This window comes from Trematomus bernacchii, unplaced genomic scaffold, assembly GCF_902827165.1.
Source record: "Trematomus bernacchii unplaced genomic scaffold, fTreBer1.1, whole genome shotgun sequence".
NCBI lineage: Eukaryota > Metazoa > Chordata > Actinopteri > Perciformes > Nototheniidae > Trematomus > Trematomus bernacchii.
Window position 1 is genome coordinate 12,756,029 of NW_022987828.1, and position 17,050 is coordinate 12,773,078.

At 38.6% G+C, this 17,050-nt stretch overlaps 1 protein-coding gene across 3 annotated transcripts in view; it reads left to right on the forward strand.

The window, feature by feature from the left end:
- The first annotated feature begins 1,529 nt into the window (after positions 1 to 1,529).
- Positions 1,530 to 17,050, forward strand: part of phactr2 (phosphatase and actin regulator 2) — a 41,504-nt gene continuing 25,983 nt past the window's right edge. Inside the window, exon 1 of one of the 3 annotated variants that reach the window (XR_004557733.1) lies at positions 1,530 to 1,781. Coding sequence is in view for 2 of the 3 variants with exons in the window: in XM_034152575.1 (XP_034008466.1) it covers positions 1,646 to 1,781 (136 nt within the window). In the remaining variant the exon portion in view is untranslated. Of the gene's footprint in view, positions 1,782 to 9,476; positions 9,615 to 17,050 lie in introns of those variants that run through there. The other 2 variants (XM_034152575.1, XM_034152577.1) reach the window with 2 other exon arrangements.

Sequence of the window (17,050 nt, forward strand, 5' to 3'; positions counted from 1 at the left end):
TGGACTCTGACCTGACTTTCAACAGTCACATTAAAACAGTTACTACATCAGCCTACTATCACCTAAAGAATATATCTAGGATTAAAAGACTAATGTCACAGCAGGATTTGGAAAAACTTGTCCATTCTTTTATCTTCAGTAGACTCGACTACTGTAATGGTGTCTTCACAGGTCTCACAAAAAAATCTATTAGAAAGCTGCAGCTAATTCAGAACGCCGCTGCTCGAGTCCTCACCAACACTAAGAAAGTGGATCACATCACTCCTGTTCTGAAGTCTTTACACTGGCTTCATGTGTGTCAAATAATTGATTTCAAAATACTGATACTGGTTTATAAAGCATTGAATGGTTTAGGCCCAAAATACATTTCTGACCTCCTGCTAAATTATGAACCATCCAGATCTCTCAGGTCTTCAGGGACTGGTCAGCTTTCTGTCCCCAGAGTCAGAAATAAACATGGAGAAGCAGCGTTCAGTTATTATGCTCCAAATATCTGGAACAACAAACTCCCAGAAACCTGCAGGTCCGCTGCAACTCTGACTTTTAAATCCAGGCTGAAGACTTTTCTTTTTGCCGCTGCTTTTAATTGATATATTCATTATTCATTATTATTATCTTTGCTTTTTATCTTTGCTTTTAAATGAGTGTTTTTAAATGTCATTTGTTATCATTGCTTTTAAATGAGTGTTTCTAGATAGCATTTTATAATATGTTTCTTAATGCTCTTAATGTCATTTTTGTAAAGCACTTTGAATTGCCTTGTGTTGAAAGGTGCTATATAAATAAACGTGCCTTGCCTTGCCTTTAAGCAAACGCACATTTGACTAACTATAATAACAAGATCATTCTTTTAACACTGGTGTTCCAGGAGTTAAGGCCCTGCATCTAAATGCTTCAAAAATGTTTTTGTTTTGTGTTGCCAACAGCTGGAGGCGTCCTCACTTCCTAAAGATAATGCCTTGACAATTTCAAACACCTGCATCAGAGGCCCAGGATGTATTAAAGAAATAGATTTGTCATGCAAGCAAAGCAAAAATGACAGCAATGGGAGAAGTGATGCAAATCCATACAGGTGAGGTTAGCCTTTAAGTGCTTTATTTGTTTTATTGCAAATATCCTGCATTGCATTATATACACTTATCATTTTTAAAAGAATAGGTTCAGCCATCACTCATATAATGGGCATGCAGCCACTATCACCTTCCACTGTGTAGTCAGATCACACTTCAAACCTGTTGTCACGCCCTGGCTCAAGACGGACAAAAGAAGGAGACCACACATGATTCATATCCAATTAAAGTGCATTTATTTAAAGAAACTAAGTTAATTATGAAGTCAGTTAATCAGTAATGTGTGTAGTGTGTGGGTGTGTGGACATGTATCAGTATATAAAGCAAAGACACACACACACACACACACACACACACACAAACACACGCACACGCACATGCACACGCACACGCACACGCACACGCACACGCACACAGTCAATTTGTCAGCTGCAGAAAAAAAGTTTGACTGAGTGAGTGGTGGAGGAGGAGGAGTTGTTGGCAGGCTGCTGCTGATGTAAATAAGGTTCAAGTGAGGTTGGTCTCGTCTTCTTGTCACTGCTTCACAGTCCTGCAGGCTGACAGAGGAGGAGACCATGGAAGAGGAGGGGGACACCCATCCGGAGATGAAGCATTTTTCTGTGCCGTGGCCTCTTCCCAGGCTTCGCTCCCGAAGTGACACTTCAGGATTTCGCTCCAGAGTGCTGTTCAGGCTCCGAGGAGCTCGATCAGGTAGGATAAATCACAAAAACTGAACTACAGAGCCAACCGTCTTAACTAAATCTAACCATATGATGCTGTTTGTTTTTTATATTACAACCTATTTTCTGAGACTTCAGATTTAAAATCATTTTGGTTTTTTGGGTGTATATAATGACTCTTGTTTCTTTTGGTGCAGCAAGCTATACTTGTTGCTCCTGCAGTGCATCTCTATATGACTAATTCAGCAGCGGAGTGGCTTCCTGCTCTCAGACACAGACACACTTTCCTCTTCCTTTCAATATTTCACTTTCAATATCACAAATAAGACACATTCAACTTTGTCTGTATTAATATTTACAGACAAAGTGTTTTCTCCTTTTTTATTGAAGTTCATCATAACAAACTATGATTAATTGCATAAGTGTAAGTACACTCCTTTATTTTTACACACCCACCTAAATCATCACTGTTACACCCGCACAACAAAATGGGTTGAATGGAGATTATATTTTAGGTGAAGTCATTTTATTTGTCATAAAACCAGTAACTGAAATGTTAACACACTGGTCTGTGATTATCCTGGATAAAAGTACAATATGTGCAACATTATAAACAAATTCACAGTCTTGTGAAGCGCAAAATGCAGCCAAAAGCAGCTTCTATGTGGTTAGAAATTCAGTGTGCTATATTCGTACTTAGTTTGCATCAATGTACGTATTAAGTTTACCTTTGACGTTAGGCGTTTTTCTGTAGGTGTCAAAAAGTTAGAAAAAAATAACTTTTTGTCAGGCTTTGTAGAAATTCAGCCGCAAAGTACACCAACAATGAATCCTCAGCGTTTTATTTAAATGTCAGTGTCACAGTTTTTGTGCCTGAAGCCTTTGGCTATAGAGCCCTGGCAGTCTTAAATGGTTTCTGTGGTTAAACCACTTCCTATTGGCCCGTCATAAGGCAGCCTTTCAGCATTGAACTCAGCCTGCAGCTCTGCTCTCCCTCCAAAAACACGCCTACACTTTCTATACTGCAGCCATGAAGTGTATACATATACTGCTTTTCTATAAGGGCTGTCTGGCTCTGCAGTACACATTATTTTATTTTGACCTTGCAGTAAAACTTATACTAAAAGTTGCAGTTATCTGGCTCATCTTCAGCTGCATTCAGAAGAGTTCTGTGTTTATGGTTAAGTCGTGATTACAGGAAATGATCATGGAGTCATTACATTAGATGTCCAACGTTGTTTATGTCTCTTGTCAGTTTGGATTTTGGGCTTCACGGTTTAAACCATCTAAGAATGACTTGGCTTTGACTGAAAATTAAACACTCAAATTGATTTTTAGATACTTCATTTACAGTCATCACATTTATTTATAATAGTCTTATGTGATACAGATTGAGATTACAATTTAGATTTTCCAATTGAAAATGTTCCAGACAGAAAAAAATCTCTTTACAACAGTTTGAAAATCAAGCAGCAGAGGGAGCTAATTAACCTTTTCTCAGAGTCCCTGAAAAACCATGTGCATTAAAATGGCAGATCACATATGTTGACCATTGTTGCATACATCCCACTGGGTGAAGCTTGAAAACAGGTTGGGGGGACAGAAGGCGAACATAAAAAACATGTTTGAAAAATACCTGCGACATGAATAAGATCTGACGTGCAAATCTAAACTTGAAATATTAACCTTTTTTCCACTGCAACAAATGAATTGCAGCATTTCTTTTAACTTGAAGGTTAGCACTTTATTCTTTAAGGGTTGTGGAAAACTTGAACTTATTAATTCATAATATTTAATATCAATATATCAGCAGTTTTGAGTTTGAGTAGAGAAGAATATTCCCTCTCAGACTCCATCAAATCAAATAATTTATCATAAAAAACATAGATATAAATGTCTATTGAGATCACTTTTTGACCTTTTGAAAATCAGCTGACAAAAGAAAATCTTACTGCATTTACACCATATATTTGTGGGCATTTGCACCATATATTTGTGGGTACAGAGAGAGATTATTTCCTCTTTTCCCATTCTGTCTACTCATTTGTCACCCGTTAGCCGCTGATTGGTTTACGGGTAAAGTGTACACACAAGCTGTAAATCTTCAGTCTGTGGAATGCTCTCCCCGACTACATAAGAGCACCACCGACCGTGGAAGCTTTTAAAAAAGGCCTCAAAACCCATCTATTCAATAGAGCCTTTCCCTAGACCTTTTATTTATTACCACCCATTTATTTTATTTTATTTTTATTTTTATTGCTTTTTATTCATTCTACCGTGTTGTGTACTGTTTTTATACTGTTCACGCTCACTGCTTGTAGCACTCCGGGATTTGAAGTCAAATATGAAGTGCTTTATAAATGAAACCCATTATTATTATTATTATTATTATATATTAAGAAAGATAATGTGTGATTACATTATTACATTACATGTTACTTGTTAGACGCTTTTATCCAAAGCGACTTACATACTGTGGGCAATCCCCACAGGAGCAATTTGGGGTGAAGTGTCTTGCCCAGGGACACAACGACATGCTGACTGCAGTGGGCACTAGTCCACTGCGCCACACGCCTCCCATTGATTGAAGTTTCTAATTTGGGTGTTAGGTTAGTGATGGTTTAGAATGTAATGTTATTTCATATCATGAATCTAAGGTATATAAGAAGAAAGGAATGCACCAACATGTTTTGGAAAATTCAATTTGGGATAATGCGTAGGCTGGGATGCTCTTTGCTATTTGTTGTAAATAGCATGCTGTTCTCCAGATGGGTGCTGTATCACTGTTGTAATTATATAGGCAGAGACAAGGAGAACGAATACAAGAGAGGGATAAAAGGGAATAAGAGAAAAAAGGGTTAAAAAGAGAAAAGAAAATGGAAGGGAGGGCCAGTAAGTGAGTGTTCAGACAAAAGAGAACAATAAGAAGCAAAAAGACGAGAGGGGAAGAGAGTCAAAGAGCTCAAATTAAAGGAGACAGTTTGATGGGGACAAGTGGAAATGATGAAAACAGTGCGGGAGGAGAGGAGGCAAGAAGGGATAGGACAGGATTATTAAGGAGGAGGAGAGGACAGATGAAAGGCGGAAGAGAAGATGAAGACAACAGTGGAGTGTCAGCATGGTACACTCTGCTCTGTGTGGGTACTCTCTCGAAATAACATTGATTACAGACCCTTTTAGTGCAATAACTACTTGTTAAAATGTTCTGGGATCAGCTGTTCCCCCTCACTGCCCACACACAGTCTATCCTCAGCCACTGTGGTAGCAGCTGTAACATCCACCGCCATACCGACATAAAAAGATTCTTCAGTAATTGTGTTACCACTTTACCACCACCTTCAGCTGTTTTTAAAGTAAAGTATGTCATTTTTATATATATATTGCAGATGGCCCAGTATGTTAAAGCTCATGATAAAAAAACGTGTGAGCTTAAAAAACATTTCAAAATTCATATCTATCAAAAATAAGTTTTAAAGGGGACCTATCATGCAAAATGCACTTTTTGATGTCTTTTATACATAAATATGTGTCCCCGGTGTGTCAGGGAACTCACGCAGCGTCAGAAAATAAAACCCTCTCTCTTTTCCTCCGTACCCAAATCTCTAAAAACGGGGCTACAACGGAGCTGATCCAGATTTGCGTCCGATATGACGTAATATCGGAAATGTAGGCTGGCTTTACACCCACGGCCCTATCAGAAACTTTGCTATCAGAAACAATGCCCGACTGTTTTGGACGTAATATGGTCGGTGCATGTTTACATTAGCATCGCTAACACTCAGAGCTAACCTGTACTGGAGAGCATGTGTGTGAAGAAGCAGGAAATAAAAAGGAACTCACCTTGTGGTATAACCGGCAAGAGAGAAAGCCTTTGAGCTCCATGCTGTTTCAGAAATAATCCTTGATAATCCATGATATGGCGTTTCATCACCGCAGTATTTAGTTTAGACAGTAGCTGCCGGGTCCCGCATGAGCTCAGCCCCCTCCTTTTTTTTTATCAATTCTTTTTTTTTTTAAAGCTTTATACCCAAAATCAGCACTTTTTAAACAGGAAGTGAAATAGAGGGATATGAGGCATGGCTAGAATGGGTGATCTGTTTGGTATTTTGAGCAAAACACTTCATAGACATGTTTTTTATATATTTTTATATATCTGAGACCTATGCTATTGCCTAAAAATAGCATGATAGGTGACCTTTAAATTTGTTATGGAAGTAGTGAGTCTTGCAAGAGTTTTCCTCAATTCTCTTCTCCTGACCTTAACCACATGGACATTATAGTTATTACTAATTTGAAGGACTAGATGTTCTGGTCAAACACTACAAAAGAGCCTAACAACATCCTTCTTATCACCTGATTACAGTAAAACAAATTATAATTGTAATGTTCTCAAAGAAGAAAGAAGTGCATACTTGTAAGCTGTGGCTCAATGATATGACCTTTACCAATCACCTTGAAAAAATAAGCTTTTCTCTTAGAGATAAAGAGTCACAATTCAATTAGGCGCGTTCACACCGCAGTACTTTTCCCACTTTAGTTCCGATATAGTTCCAAAATTTCACGTTCACAGACTTCACACCAAAAAGAGCCGGAACTAAAATTAGTTCATCAGAACCTTTTTTACCCCCTTTTCCGTCCCTGCTAGAGAGCAGGTACTTTCGTGGGAGAAAAAGGTTCCTATGTCTGATTGGCTGGGCGGATTGCAAACCACGCCCCGTAAAACTCCCAAAACGTTTTGTGAAGCCGCCATTTTATTATCCTCGCATTAGCATTATTAGCATTAGCATTAGCCCAGCGCAGAAACGCAGAGAGACTAACTTATGGCAACACAAAAGAAAACATGGGAGCGGTGGAGATGAGGAGGTGTCGGTGTTCTGGCGATTTACTCGGAAGGCTTCAGTAGAAGCTGCTGGGAGTCCCAGCAGCTTCTACTGAAGCCAGTCCCCAACTCCGGGGACTTCTGGCCGGGGACTCCGGGTGGCAGTATACGCCGTGAAGTTGTTTGCGGCCTGCCAGTAAACCCAAATCAGAAGAAGAAGAAGTGACGTCAGCGGCTTCATTTGCCTAATCCTTCCCCCAGGAACTTATTCCGGTGTGAACGCGATCTGTACTTAGTTCATGAGAACTAAAGAGTTCTGATGAACTAAGTTCTGATTAACCTTGGGAAAAGTACTGCGGTTTGAATGCGCCTAATAATCTGTGTGTTCCTTCAGAAACAACCAGTGTTGTCAACTGTCCATTCATTATTTTAACCTTTTGTTTTTATTTTCTTGCATCCCAACCTTTATTGTCATATACATAATGAGCAGAGGAATTAGAGGGACGATCGGTGTGAGTACGTTTTTCTTATGTTTATTCACATTTTTCTTAGAGGAAAATGTAGGCTTTCTAATATCGTACATCTTGAATCCCCAACATGATTGAAAAAAACCCACCATACATCCCATGATTATACTGATTGGCAACAAACACGTTATTGTAGTCCTTCTTATTAAGGTGATGCATGATGATGTACATTTGAACACTTTTGAAAACAGACCTCCTCTTCCCTATTTCTCTTCTAACCGCACTCAACCTAGAATGTGATGTCTCTTGTCTCTGGTTTTTTCGGTTGGACTGTACTGCATGTGTTGTTTTCTTAATTCTCCGGCAAGAAATAAGTTAAACGGCATGTCTTTAAAAACCAGTTGACCTTGTGGGTTTATGGCACTTTCATGTTTTCCACCTACTTCGCTTTTTTGGTGAGCGATCATGTGTGGGTAGGTGTTGTTGGAGTTGATGAGCCAGTTGTTTTTCATTTTTCTTGTTGTGAGCTATTTCATTGGACTGCATCTGTCTATCAGTAACTCAGTGTGGTTACTTACTAAGCCTTTAACTCTATTAATAAGTGTTTCACGCCTCAAACAGGATGTTAACATTACGCTGCACAGCCTCAAATAATGCTGTGTACATAGTGTATTGGCGGAATGGAAATGTAATAAAGACCAGCAATTACTGGTTAATTAAAAAAGGCGGAGACATTATGGACACAAACAGGAAACAAAATATTTAAGATGTTTAAACAGTCGGGTAGAGGATACAAGAGAAGAAGAGGAATGTTTAAAGGGAGGAAAAGGAAATGTTAAGGAATAAAACAGGAAATACAAGAGCACTATACCACATTGCATGATAACTGCTGCACTTATGTGGTCAATAATGTGATGTTGTGTGGACATTATGTTTCCTCTCAGTCCAGCTCACTTGTGTTTACATTGGCTTACAGACGCAGTCACACACAGATACACATCTATTCAGTCCATCATTGTATTTTATTATGTCCTGCTCCACCTATTCTTTCACGCAACATCCAGCATCACACAGTCACTAGCATACAGATGACCGTGTTGAGTGGCTCTTTACAACACTTGAGGCACCACGACTCCACAAGTGTGTGTGTGTGTGTGTGTGTGTGTGTGTGTGTGTGTGTGTGTGTGTGTGTGTGTGTGTGTGTGTGTGTGTGTGTGTGTGTGTGTGTGTGTGTGTGTGTGTGTGTGTGTGTGTGTGTGTCAGAATGGCCATCTTCTGTCTTAATCCTTCTTGCTATCTTTATCTTGATTTATTTCTATCTATCCTGTGTATCAATGAGTGCATTGTGTATTGATTCATTAAGTGTTGCGATTATTACTGAAGCTGTGTTTTATGACCCATGGGTTTAATATCCACATGGTTTTTCATAATGGTGCAGTCACTTTGGCGCCTTGGGCTTCAGGTGTGTTCTCTGAGCAGAAGTCTGCTTTTAAATCTCCTGAAAACCTTTTTTTACTTCAAATTTTTTCTACAAATATTGTGCTACTAAGACACAGTTAAAGTATTGATTTGGAATTCAACACTCAACACCGTAACTAATGTGCGTGATTAAACCAGCCCACTTCAAACCAGAAACAACAGCCTATAGAGGAAATACAGAAAACTCGATACCGATGTATTATTGGTGTTATAGTATGCAAACATAAATGAAGGCGGTATCAATTGTTCATAACAGGTTTCCCTTTTTGATAATTGATGAAATGTGTAATTTCTTAAAAATTATGGAAATAACAGCATTAAAGCTCGCGCTGAAATTAAATGTAAAAACAATCTTAAAATAATATACATGTTCTTAATTGTTTATATCTTTCTATATTAGAATAAAATGACGTGCTAATTGCCTTGGCAGCAAAAACTAAATCAATTAGATTTAGTCAACTGATTACTCAATTGACAGAAGCATGTATTTTGTTTACCATCTCTCTTATTAAAACGTGAGGTCTTTTAATATCTGCTGTTGATTACTTACTGCTATACAAATATAGATGTACTGTAGCAAAGAGAGACAATGGAAAGTAAACATACAGCTCTCCCTTCGATTATCCTTCTCTATTGCTCTTATCTCCCCTCCTCTCCTCCTTATATTCCCTACGTCACTATGGGACCTCAACACAGGAGGGTGAGTGAATAAAAAGGGTGAGACTGGAGCCAGACAGCAGCCAGAGGAAGGAGGAAAAACTTGACATGCAGGGAGATGGAGATTAACGCAGGAGGAGGCACAGATGGGGAGGGAGAACGATGATCTGAGATGGAAACAAACATTAACTTTTAATGCTCGTTATTGGAGGCAGGGCGGGGAGGGATGGAGGCGGGAGGGGCGGGTGAGGAGCAGACAGTGCAGAGAGGAAGTAGACGGAGAGTGAGAGAGAAGGGGAGAGGAGTGAGAATAGGAGAGGAATGGAGGAGGGGGAGTCAGTAAAGGGGAGGGAGGGAGGCAGAGAGGTGGTGTGTCGGGAAGAGGCAGGGATCAATTCACACTGCTGATAATATTCCCTGGGTCAAGTCATGGAACATGACGGTGAGTCTTCTTCCTATATCATCAGCTGTATCCTTCTCTTCCTCTGTGATGTTGTCCATTGGCTTTCTGTGTCTCTGTTTATGTACCTAAAGGCATTGTGGGTACAGAGAGAGATTATTTCCTCTTTTCCCATTCTGTCATTTGTCACCTGTTAGCCGCTGATTGGTTTACGGGTAAAGTGTTAGTGTACACACAAGCTGTAAATCTTCAGCCTTTAGGCCTATATCGTGAGTTATGGACCAGCCGGCTAACCGTCTTTAGTTTGAAGTTAGCATTGTAAAGACCTCTCAGTTCAACACATTGAAAAGGGAGTTATAGTGCATTTAAACATGAGTCAGCTTTGTCGGTTTTCCTACATAAGCTTATTTGAGTCAGTAACTGATGTTTTCACGGATGATTTGGCTTTCTCTGTCTCAGAAACGCAGAGTAGCTTTTTCTAATATTAACCTTTTTCATTCATTTAAATAAACAAATAGCGCCATATATCAATGAGAACAAAACACAGTCATGCATTATGTACAGGAACACTACCTTAAAAACATAAGCAACAAAGCTGTGTGCAATATTAATAAGATGCTAATGCTGCTACACTTAATGACATTAAGGTTGCCTATATCTTCACTTAACCAAGCTTCTGTTGTGCTGTTAGTGCCAGTTTGGATACAGGAAGTTTGGTAATGCGTATGAAGTCACTTTAAAAGAAACTATTGGTTTTGTTAGTCTGCCCAAAGTTAAAATATGTTATTATAATTTCTCATTTGGCTTAGAAAAACCCATGGCAGTAACTCAAATTGTAATATGTTCACTAATAGGTGTCTGTGGTGTATTAGACTAAATGACAAGTATACGTTGATGCATTGGTTAATGTAACCATCTGGAGGAGCCAGGCAGGCTATATCGGGCCTACGTTATCTAATATATTTACTGTTTACTGGGGTTGTCATAACAGGTCAATAGGCAAAATTCCTCTGTTGCTATGTGTTAATAAATAAAGCCAGACATTTGGGGCCGAGATGATGTTAAGACTCAAGTCGTTTTTTTATTAATTGTTGTCCCAGGTAGGATTTACGGCAATATATTCAATTGAATCTTCACTCCTATGTGTGTGTGTTTGTGTTATTGGAGATGTGGCCATGGTATTGGATGGGGACATGACATATTATCGCTTTTGGGAATTTGTGAAACAGTATTTTGCAAGGAAAAGCAGCATTTCTAAGTGCGCCAATTGCATTTGCATGTGGTGTGTGTGTGTGTGTGTGTGTGTGTGTGTGTGTGTGTGTGTGTGTGTGTGTGTGTGTGTGTGTGTGTGTCTGCAGTGAGTACTAATGTTTGGCTATAATGCATTGTTTGCATGCTTTGCTGCTCACTGTTGATTGTCATCTTTTATGTGCGTGAACATTCAAAAGACAATGCTGATACGACTCAATCGGCCTCATGCAGAAAGCGATATAAGAAAGGAAAGTTCCATTTGAGTAATAGGAGCTCTTTAAAAATAATATTACTCCTAAATTCAGGTGAAGCTTTTTCAGCTGTTTAGTTTTCAAGTGTCTTTGTTTATCTCTCTCCGACACTCATTTGGTTGGATAGGACTGCCCTGTCAAAACAACATACTTCTAGCTTGGCACAGTGATTTACTTGTTTGACAGGTTTTAGGCACTTTTTCCCCCCCTCATGTTCATCTTGTTCTAATGTTGTATAATGTTATCTTGTCTGGCTTATCTGCACATCTGTAATCTGTAGTAAGATTGCCTTTTTCAGTGTTGGTTCTTGTGAGAAGTTACTGTAAATATTGAATGAATGTGTCAAAACTGAAAAAAGGGTAGTTTGGTTCTGGGTGAGACCTCTGGAGCCACAGTCTGGTAACAAACCTCAGTCTGGTTAAAGCTGGCTAGAAGTTGGCAAAAGCAATAATCATCAACATTTGGAGACACAAACCTTACCAAGTCTTCATTTAGTAAAACAAATCCTAAATAGGATCACTTGACACAATACAGAAAACATAACTGATGTTGGACAGCTGTTTTTCAACTGACTCCAGTAAACCTTCACAGACATGGACTTATAAATCATATATCAAAGAATATAAAGGTGTTTAGATAAGTGCATCCTACTGTTTATGTTTCCCATTTACTGACCTCTAATGACCTCAAATGACACACTTCTAAAGCACATTCTTGTCTTTTCCTTGTGAAAAATGTGTATAGTGATGTAGCTTTCACATTTCCCCTTTGCTTTTGAGGTTATTATATAAGACCCCATACTACAGTATCAATCTTTTCTCCAGCTCTGTCTGTCCCTGTCTCCGTCTCTTTCTTATTCTGTCTGTTTGGAGCTTGCTTTATCTCAAGCTCTCTCACTGCCTGTCTGGCAGGATGTCAACTATTGATTTATACAAGCAACATTTTAGCGATGATGGCGGCTTAAGGCTTGTGCCAAATAGAATACAACAAACAGGAGATCAGGTTTCAGACAAGCTGGCTGGCATACGTGAAGAGGAAGCAAAATGACAGTAACCACTGCTGCATTGTTTCAATTGAAGAACAAATAAGGATAATGGCCTTTAATAGGGATGTACAGGTAATGATGGACGAGAAAAGGGAAATAGCTGTGTTTGTAAGGAGGAATGATTGAACACTGGTTTGTTTTAGTTACTGTTGAAATGCTTCCTCTTACTGTATGCAGTGATCATGTGCAGGAAATTGTCCAATTTTAAGTTACAGTTTTACATTATGATCAGCAGCCACAATCATTGTAATTTCTGTAAACAGATAAGCGATAAATGTCTGTCAGTGATTTATATTTGGGGATCAAACTGTAAAAACACCATAAAGTCAGACCTATTTAGAGCAGCAGAAGTGTTTTGGGATTCATGTTCACATTAAAGACAATGAAGAATTATATTATTAAGCCTTTAAAATATGTATTGTGTTACTCCTTCTTCCGCAATGGTTTAATTACACAGGAGTGTCGAATTACCGCTACCAACTTTGTATATCTGGGCATTACATTTTGCGTGACAGTCTGAATACATAAAGCATGCACAGTACCTTTTACAACAATGGTTATGGACATTTTGCGAACCCTATGTCTTTACAAACTATGATTTGGTTGTTTGCTGAGACCATTTAAGAACAAAGTAGTAGTTCCTCTCTGCTCTGCTTGCTGTGCTTGTGCAACAGACTCTGGTCCTTGCTGAGTCACACTTCACTGTTATGACAGTTTGATACAGACCGTAATGGCGCAGAGATGTCTGCCACTGACTCTTGAAAAGGTTAACTGCTCCATATAACATGACAAATCCACTAGTGTAACCAAGTGCCTTCCTCTTTTTTAGGCAATCACTAAATGCTCCAAGTCAATTTAGTAAACAGGCCTTAATGACAAACTCACACACACCCCTGTCCTTTGGCTATGACAAGAATATGAGACTGTTCCCTGGTAGTCACTCAGTATAAAAAATAAATCAAGGGGAGAGGGGAGAAAGGGTCTGAAAAGTACCACTTAAACAATTATTACCTCCTTGTTCCGCTGAGGCTTCTACTTAATATTTGATGACTCTGGCCCTTTGCCTCCTCCTCCTCCACCTTCTTGTCCTCCTTCTCTCCTGTCTTTATTTTTGCTGTTCCGGTCAATAAAAAGGTCAGCCTCCCTCAGTTGATCTCTGTTATTTAGTGTCAGGGCAGACAGGACTTCCTGAAAAGCGTCACATTTACCAATTCCTGTACTGAGAGCATGGTGTCTGTCATATTGACTTTGGGTATATCTCCAAAGATCTCCATTTTGTATGTTGTATACAGATTTGCAGTAAAAGCATCAGATTGATTTAAGCTCAATACAAGGAGAGCTCTTCCCTGCATTTGTTTGATCAGTAAATGACACAGAGGAACAAGGAGTTTAAAGCAAAGAGGGTCAATAGTGATTTTGTGATCAGAAGTTCCCAAAGAAAACACATGTTAACATCAACATACAGTACTTTCTCTATTTGTGGGTTTCCTGGTTGAAAGCGTTGACCTTCCTGACTTTTCCATGCCCATCTCTTTTGGTCATCAGGTCAATATATTAAAGTGAATACAAGGGATTGTGGATTCTCTTGTAAGTAACTAGTAAGGTATTATTTTAAAGGAACACAGTGAAGAAAACTTTGACATTACTGAAATTCTTACAATAGGAATTGAACACAGATTAACATATGAGCAAAATAATAATAAGATTACATTTTTCTGATAAAAAAATTACCGTTCAAGGAGCAGGGTGTATGATTTAGTGCCATCTAGTGGTGAGGTTTCAGATTGCAAACAACTCAATGCCCCTCCCATAACCCCTTTCCCTAAACATCTCAACTCTACTGAGCCAGTATAATTTCTTCTGTCGCTATGAATATTTGTCAAAAAAAAGACTCAAGTTGTCAGTATTTTGTTTTCCAGTGTTGAAGTATATTACTCTTACTGCCATAAGTATAGGGTGTGTGTGTGTCAAGCTGATCCATTATGACATGGCATATAATAATCACTACAGGAATAAATGGTGTGTTTTGAGGAAGTATAACCCACCAAATTAACAAAAGTATTGAATTGGATTTTAGCTGCATCCAACTCAATGATTAATTAATCATTGAGTATCATCAGTCCCCAATAATATTGGAAGACTGATCAAGAGCCATCCTTAGATTCATCTCTGCTGATCTGAATCTCAACATCACAGTATTTTCCACAGTTTAACACAGGTGTAGCTTCCAATAAAGTCAGTATATATCAAGTTAATGACATTAGCTCCCAGTCGATACTAACACAGTCACTTTCCTGTGTTTACTTTACTAAGTACTCCCGTCCTCCTGTCCTGTCTTTTTCCTTTAATGGCTTTCTTCCTGTCTCAATTATTCACTTCCATCTCATTCACTAACAACCCTGTTAGATTGCAGTCATTATTGCAGCTTCCAGGTGTGACAGTATACGGCTTGCATTATTGTATGCTACAAACAAACGTTGATTTGGACTCTTTGCAAAGGCTTTAACCTGCTATCAAGTATTATGCCCCAAATTCATTAAATATAATCAAGGTCATTTTGTTTATATTGTCTGTGTTAGTCACAATGTGCACATGTAGAAAAACAGCCAATCATATGATGTTGTTCACCTATTGCAGATGAGTCAGATGACTGTATTAAGAGGTGGTGAGTGAGGTTGTGCAAACTAATTAAATAACTCCGGTCTGTACACATTGCTGCAGGAGCTAAATGTGGTTCTTCATTTTTGATTGCCCCATTATCCCTCATATGATATTGCCAATTCTTTTTTTTTTGCTTAGAGCTTGCTGCTGGCTTTATTCTTTCTATGACAGCAATACATAGCATAATGTGTCTGTTATGTACTTATATATTATCTTATTTTGTATGTGTTTTCTTGCACTTTAATGAATTAGGTGAGTAAAGGTTGTTTCACATTAACAATTATTAAGAATAACTTAATGGCATATCATCTTTCGTTATTTGAGTGCAGCTGTTATCACTAGATGGCAGTGTTGGAAAATAACTTCACTTCCAGATAAGGCAAGTTTGATGTGTGTGTGTGTGTGTGTGTGTGTGTGTGTGTGTGTGTGTGTGTGTGTGTGTGTGTGTGTGTGTGTGTGTGTGTGTGTGTGTGTGTGTGTGTGTGTGTGTGTGTGTGTGTGTGTGTGTGTGTGTGTGTGTGTGTGTGTGTGTGTGTGTGTGTGTGTGTGTGTGTGTGTGTGTGTGTTACACTGACTGCTGTCTGACTGCCAAATTCTGCCTGGCTGGTTTTTGAAAGGCATCAACTGACACTTTTTGGACAGTGGTGACAGATAACAGAAAACGCTCTCTCTCTCATAAACACACACACACACACACACACACACACACACACACACACACACACACACACACACACACACACACACACACACACACACACACACACACACACACACACACACACACACACACACACAGTCTGGGGCAGGTTTGTTTGCCAGAAGAAGTTGTAAGATGTCTAACATTAAACCAAGCATATTCGTCTTACATAAGAAGACACAAACGTATTTGGGACAGGATGTAACAGAAACAGAAAGTAATATATAAAGTCATATTTAAATAGGGATTACATGTTAAATATAAGGACATTATTTCAAACTAAATATCATTTTTGGACTGTGCAATTTCATTTCATCCCTCTGGCCTCTGTACCTTGTACTAAAATGTCATACAACAAACGCTTAATTGAAGACAACAAAGGATTGAATCAGCATTACATCATAGCTTTTACTCTAACAGCTATCATACCTCCATCCCTCTTATCTCTTTCTGTTTCAATGGACAAGGAGTGAGTCTATTTGTGGATCTCTGTGTAATATCCTTTGCAAGTCTGTACCACAGGCTGTACAGTGTGAAAACTGAACACTCACAAATACTGTTTTGCTGTTATAAAACTATAAGAAATAAGTAAAACTACTTGTTCTGCTCTTTTTAACAGTTATTTATTAAAACAATATAAGATTTTTCGCAGGCAGCATTTTGAGTTTCAGCTACTGTAGGCCGCAGTTTGGAAATGTAGTCCAGTGGTTTCCAACGCAGCGGTCAGTCCACTCCATATTTTTAGTTTTTATGTTGTTGTTGCTTAAGACTTGGTAAATGTACCCCTTTGGGCCTCTAACAGTTATTTGAATGAAACCATCTGAGAATTTAAGAGGGAAAAGGCCCCAAACAGACAATATAGTCTCAAGCCAATTGGTTGTATTGTATGAGCTCATTTCTTTTAATATGATGTCTAAGTCGAAATAGACAACTTTTAAACTCCCCCCTAGGGTTTCCAAGTGGTATTACTGTTGGGGCCATTGTACTGTAGTAACGAAAACCTGATCACTTTTTGTTTTTCTCAGAGCCTAGCAACTACCAAAAACACAGGACACACTGCTTTTTGATCTACATTTACTGTGTTTTTTTCACCGTTAGCCATTTCCGATGCAGGGGATTTCAAAAGGGTAACTGGGGTTAGCTTTACCGATAGCTACCTGGAAATGAAAAGTGATTTACCCTTCCTGTTCTGGTTTCACAGTTGTTGAGATTTTTCCTTTGTGTCTTAAATTGAGCCGAGAGATTGTACTTAGTGGCAGTCAGAATTTAATATGAAAGTGATGCTTAGGGCACCAATCTTAAAGCTTATTGAGTCATTATTAGCTGTTTCATTGTGCAATCAATACGTAATTTACCTTTATTTATTGAAAAGGACAACACACATAATTGACATTTTTGTAAATGTGCCAGTGTATGCCAGTTGGCTATTCAATTGCAGTCCTTTTGCGACATGTTTTGAAACCATAGCCCTACTGTAAGACAATTAGACACCTTAAAGACAGCAAAAGAAACAAAATAATATATAATGAAAGCAAAACACATGTAGATCACTATTTTATCTGTAAATTAA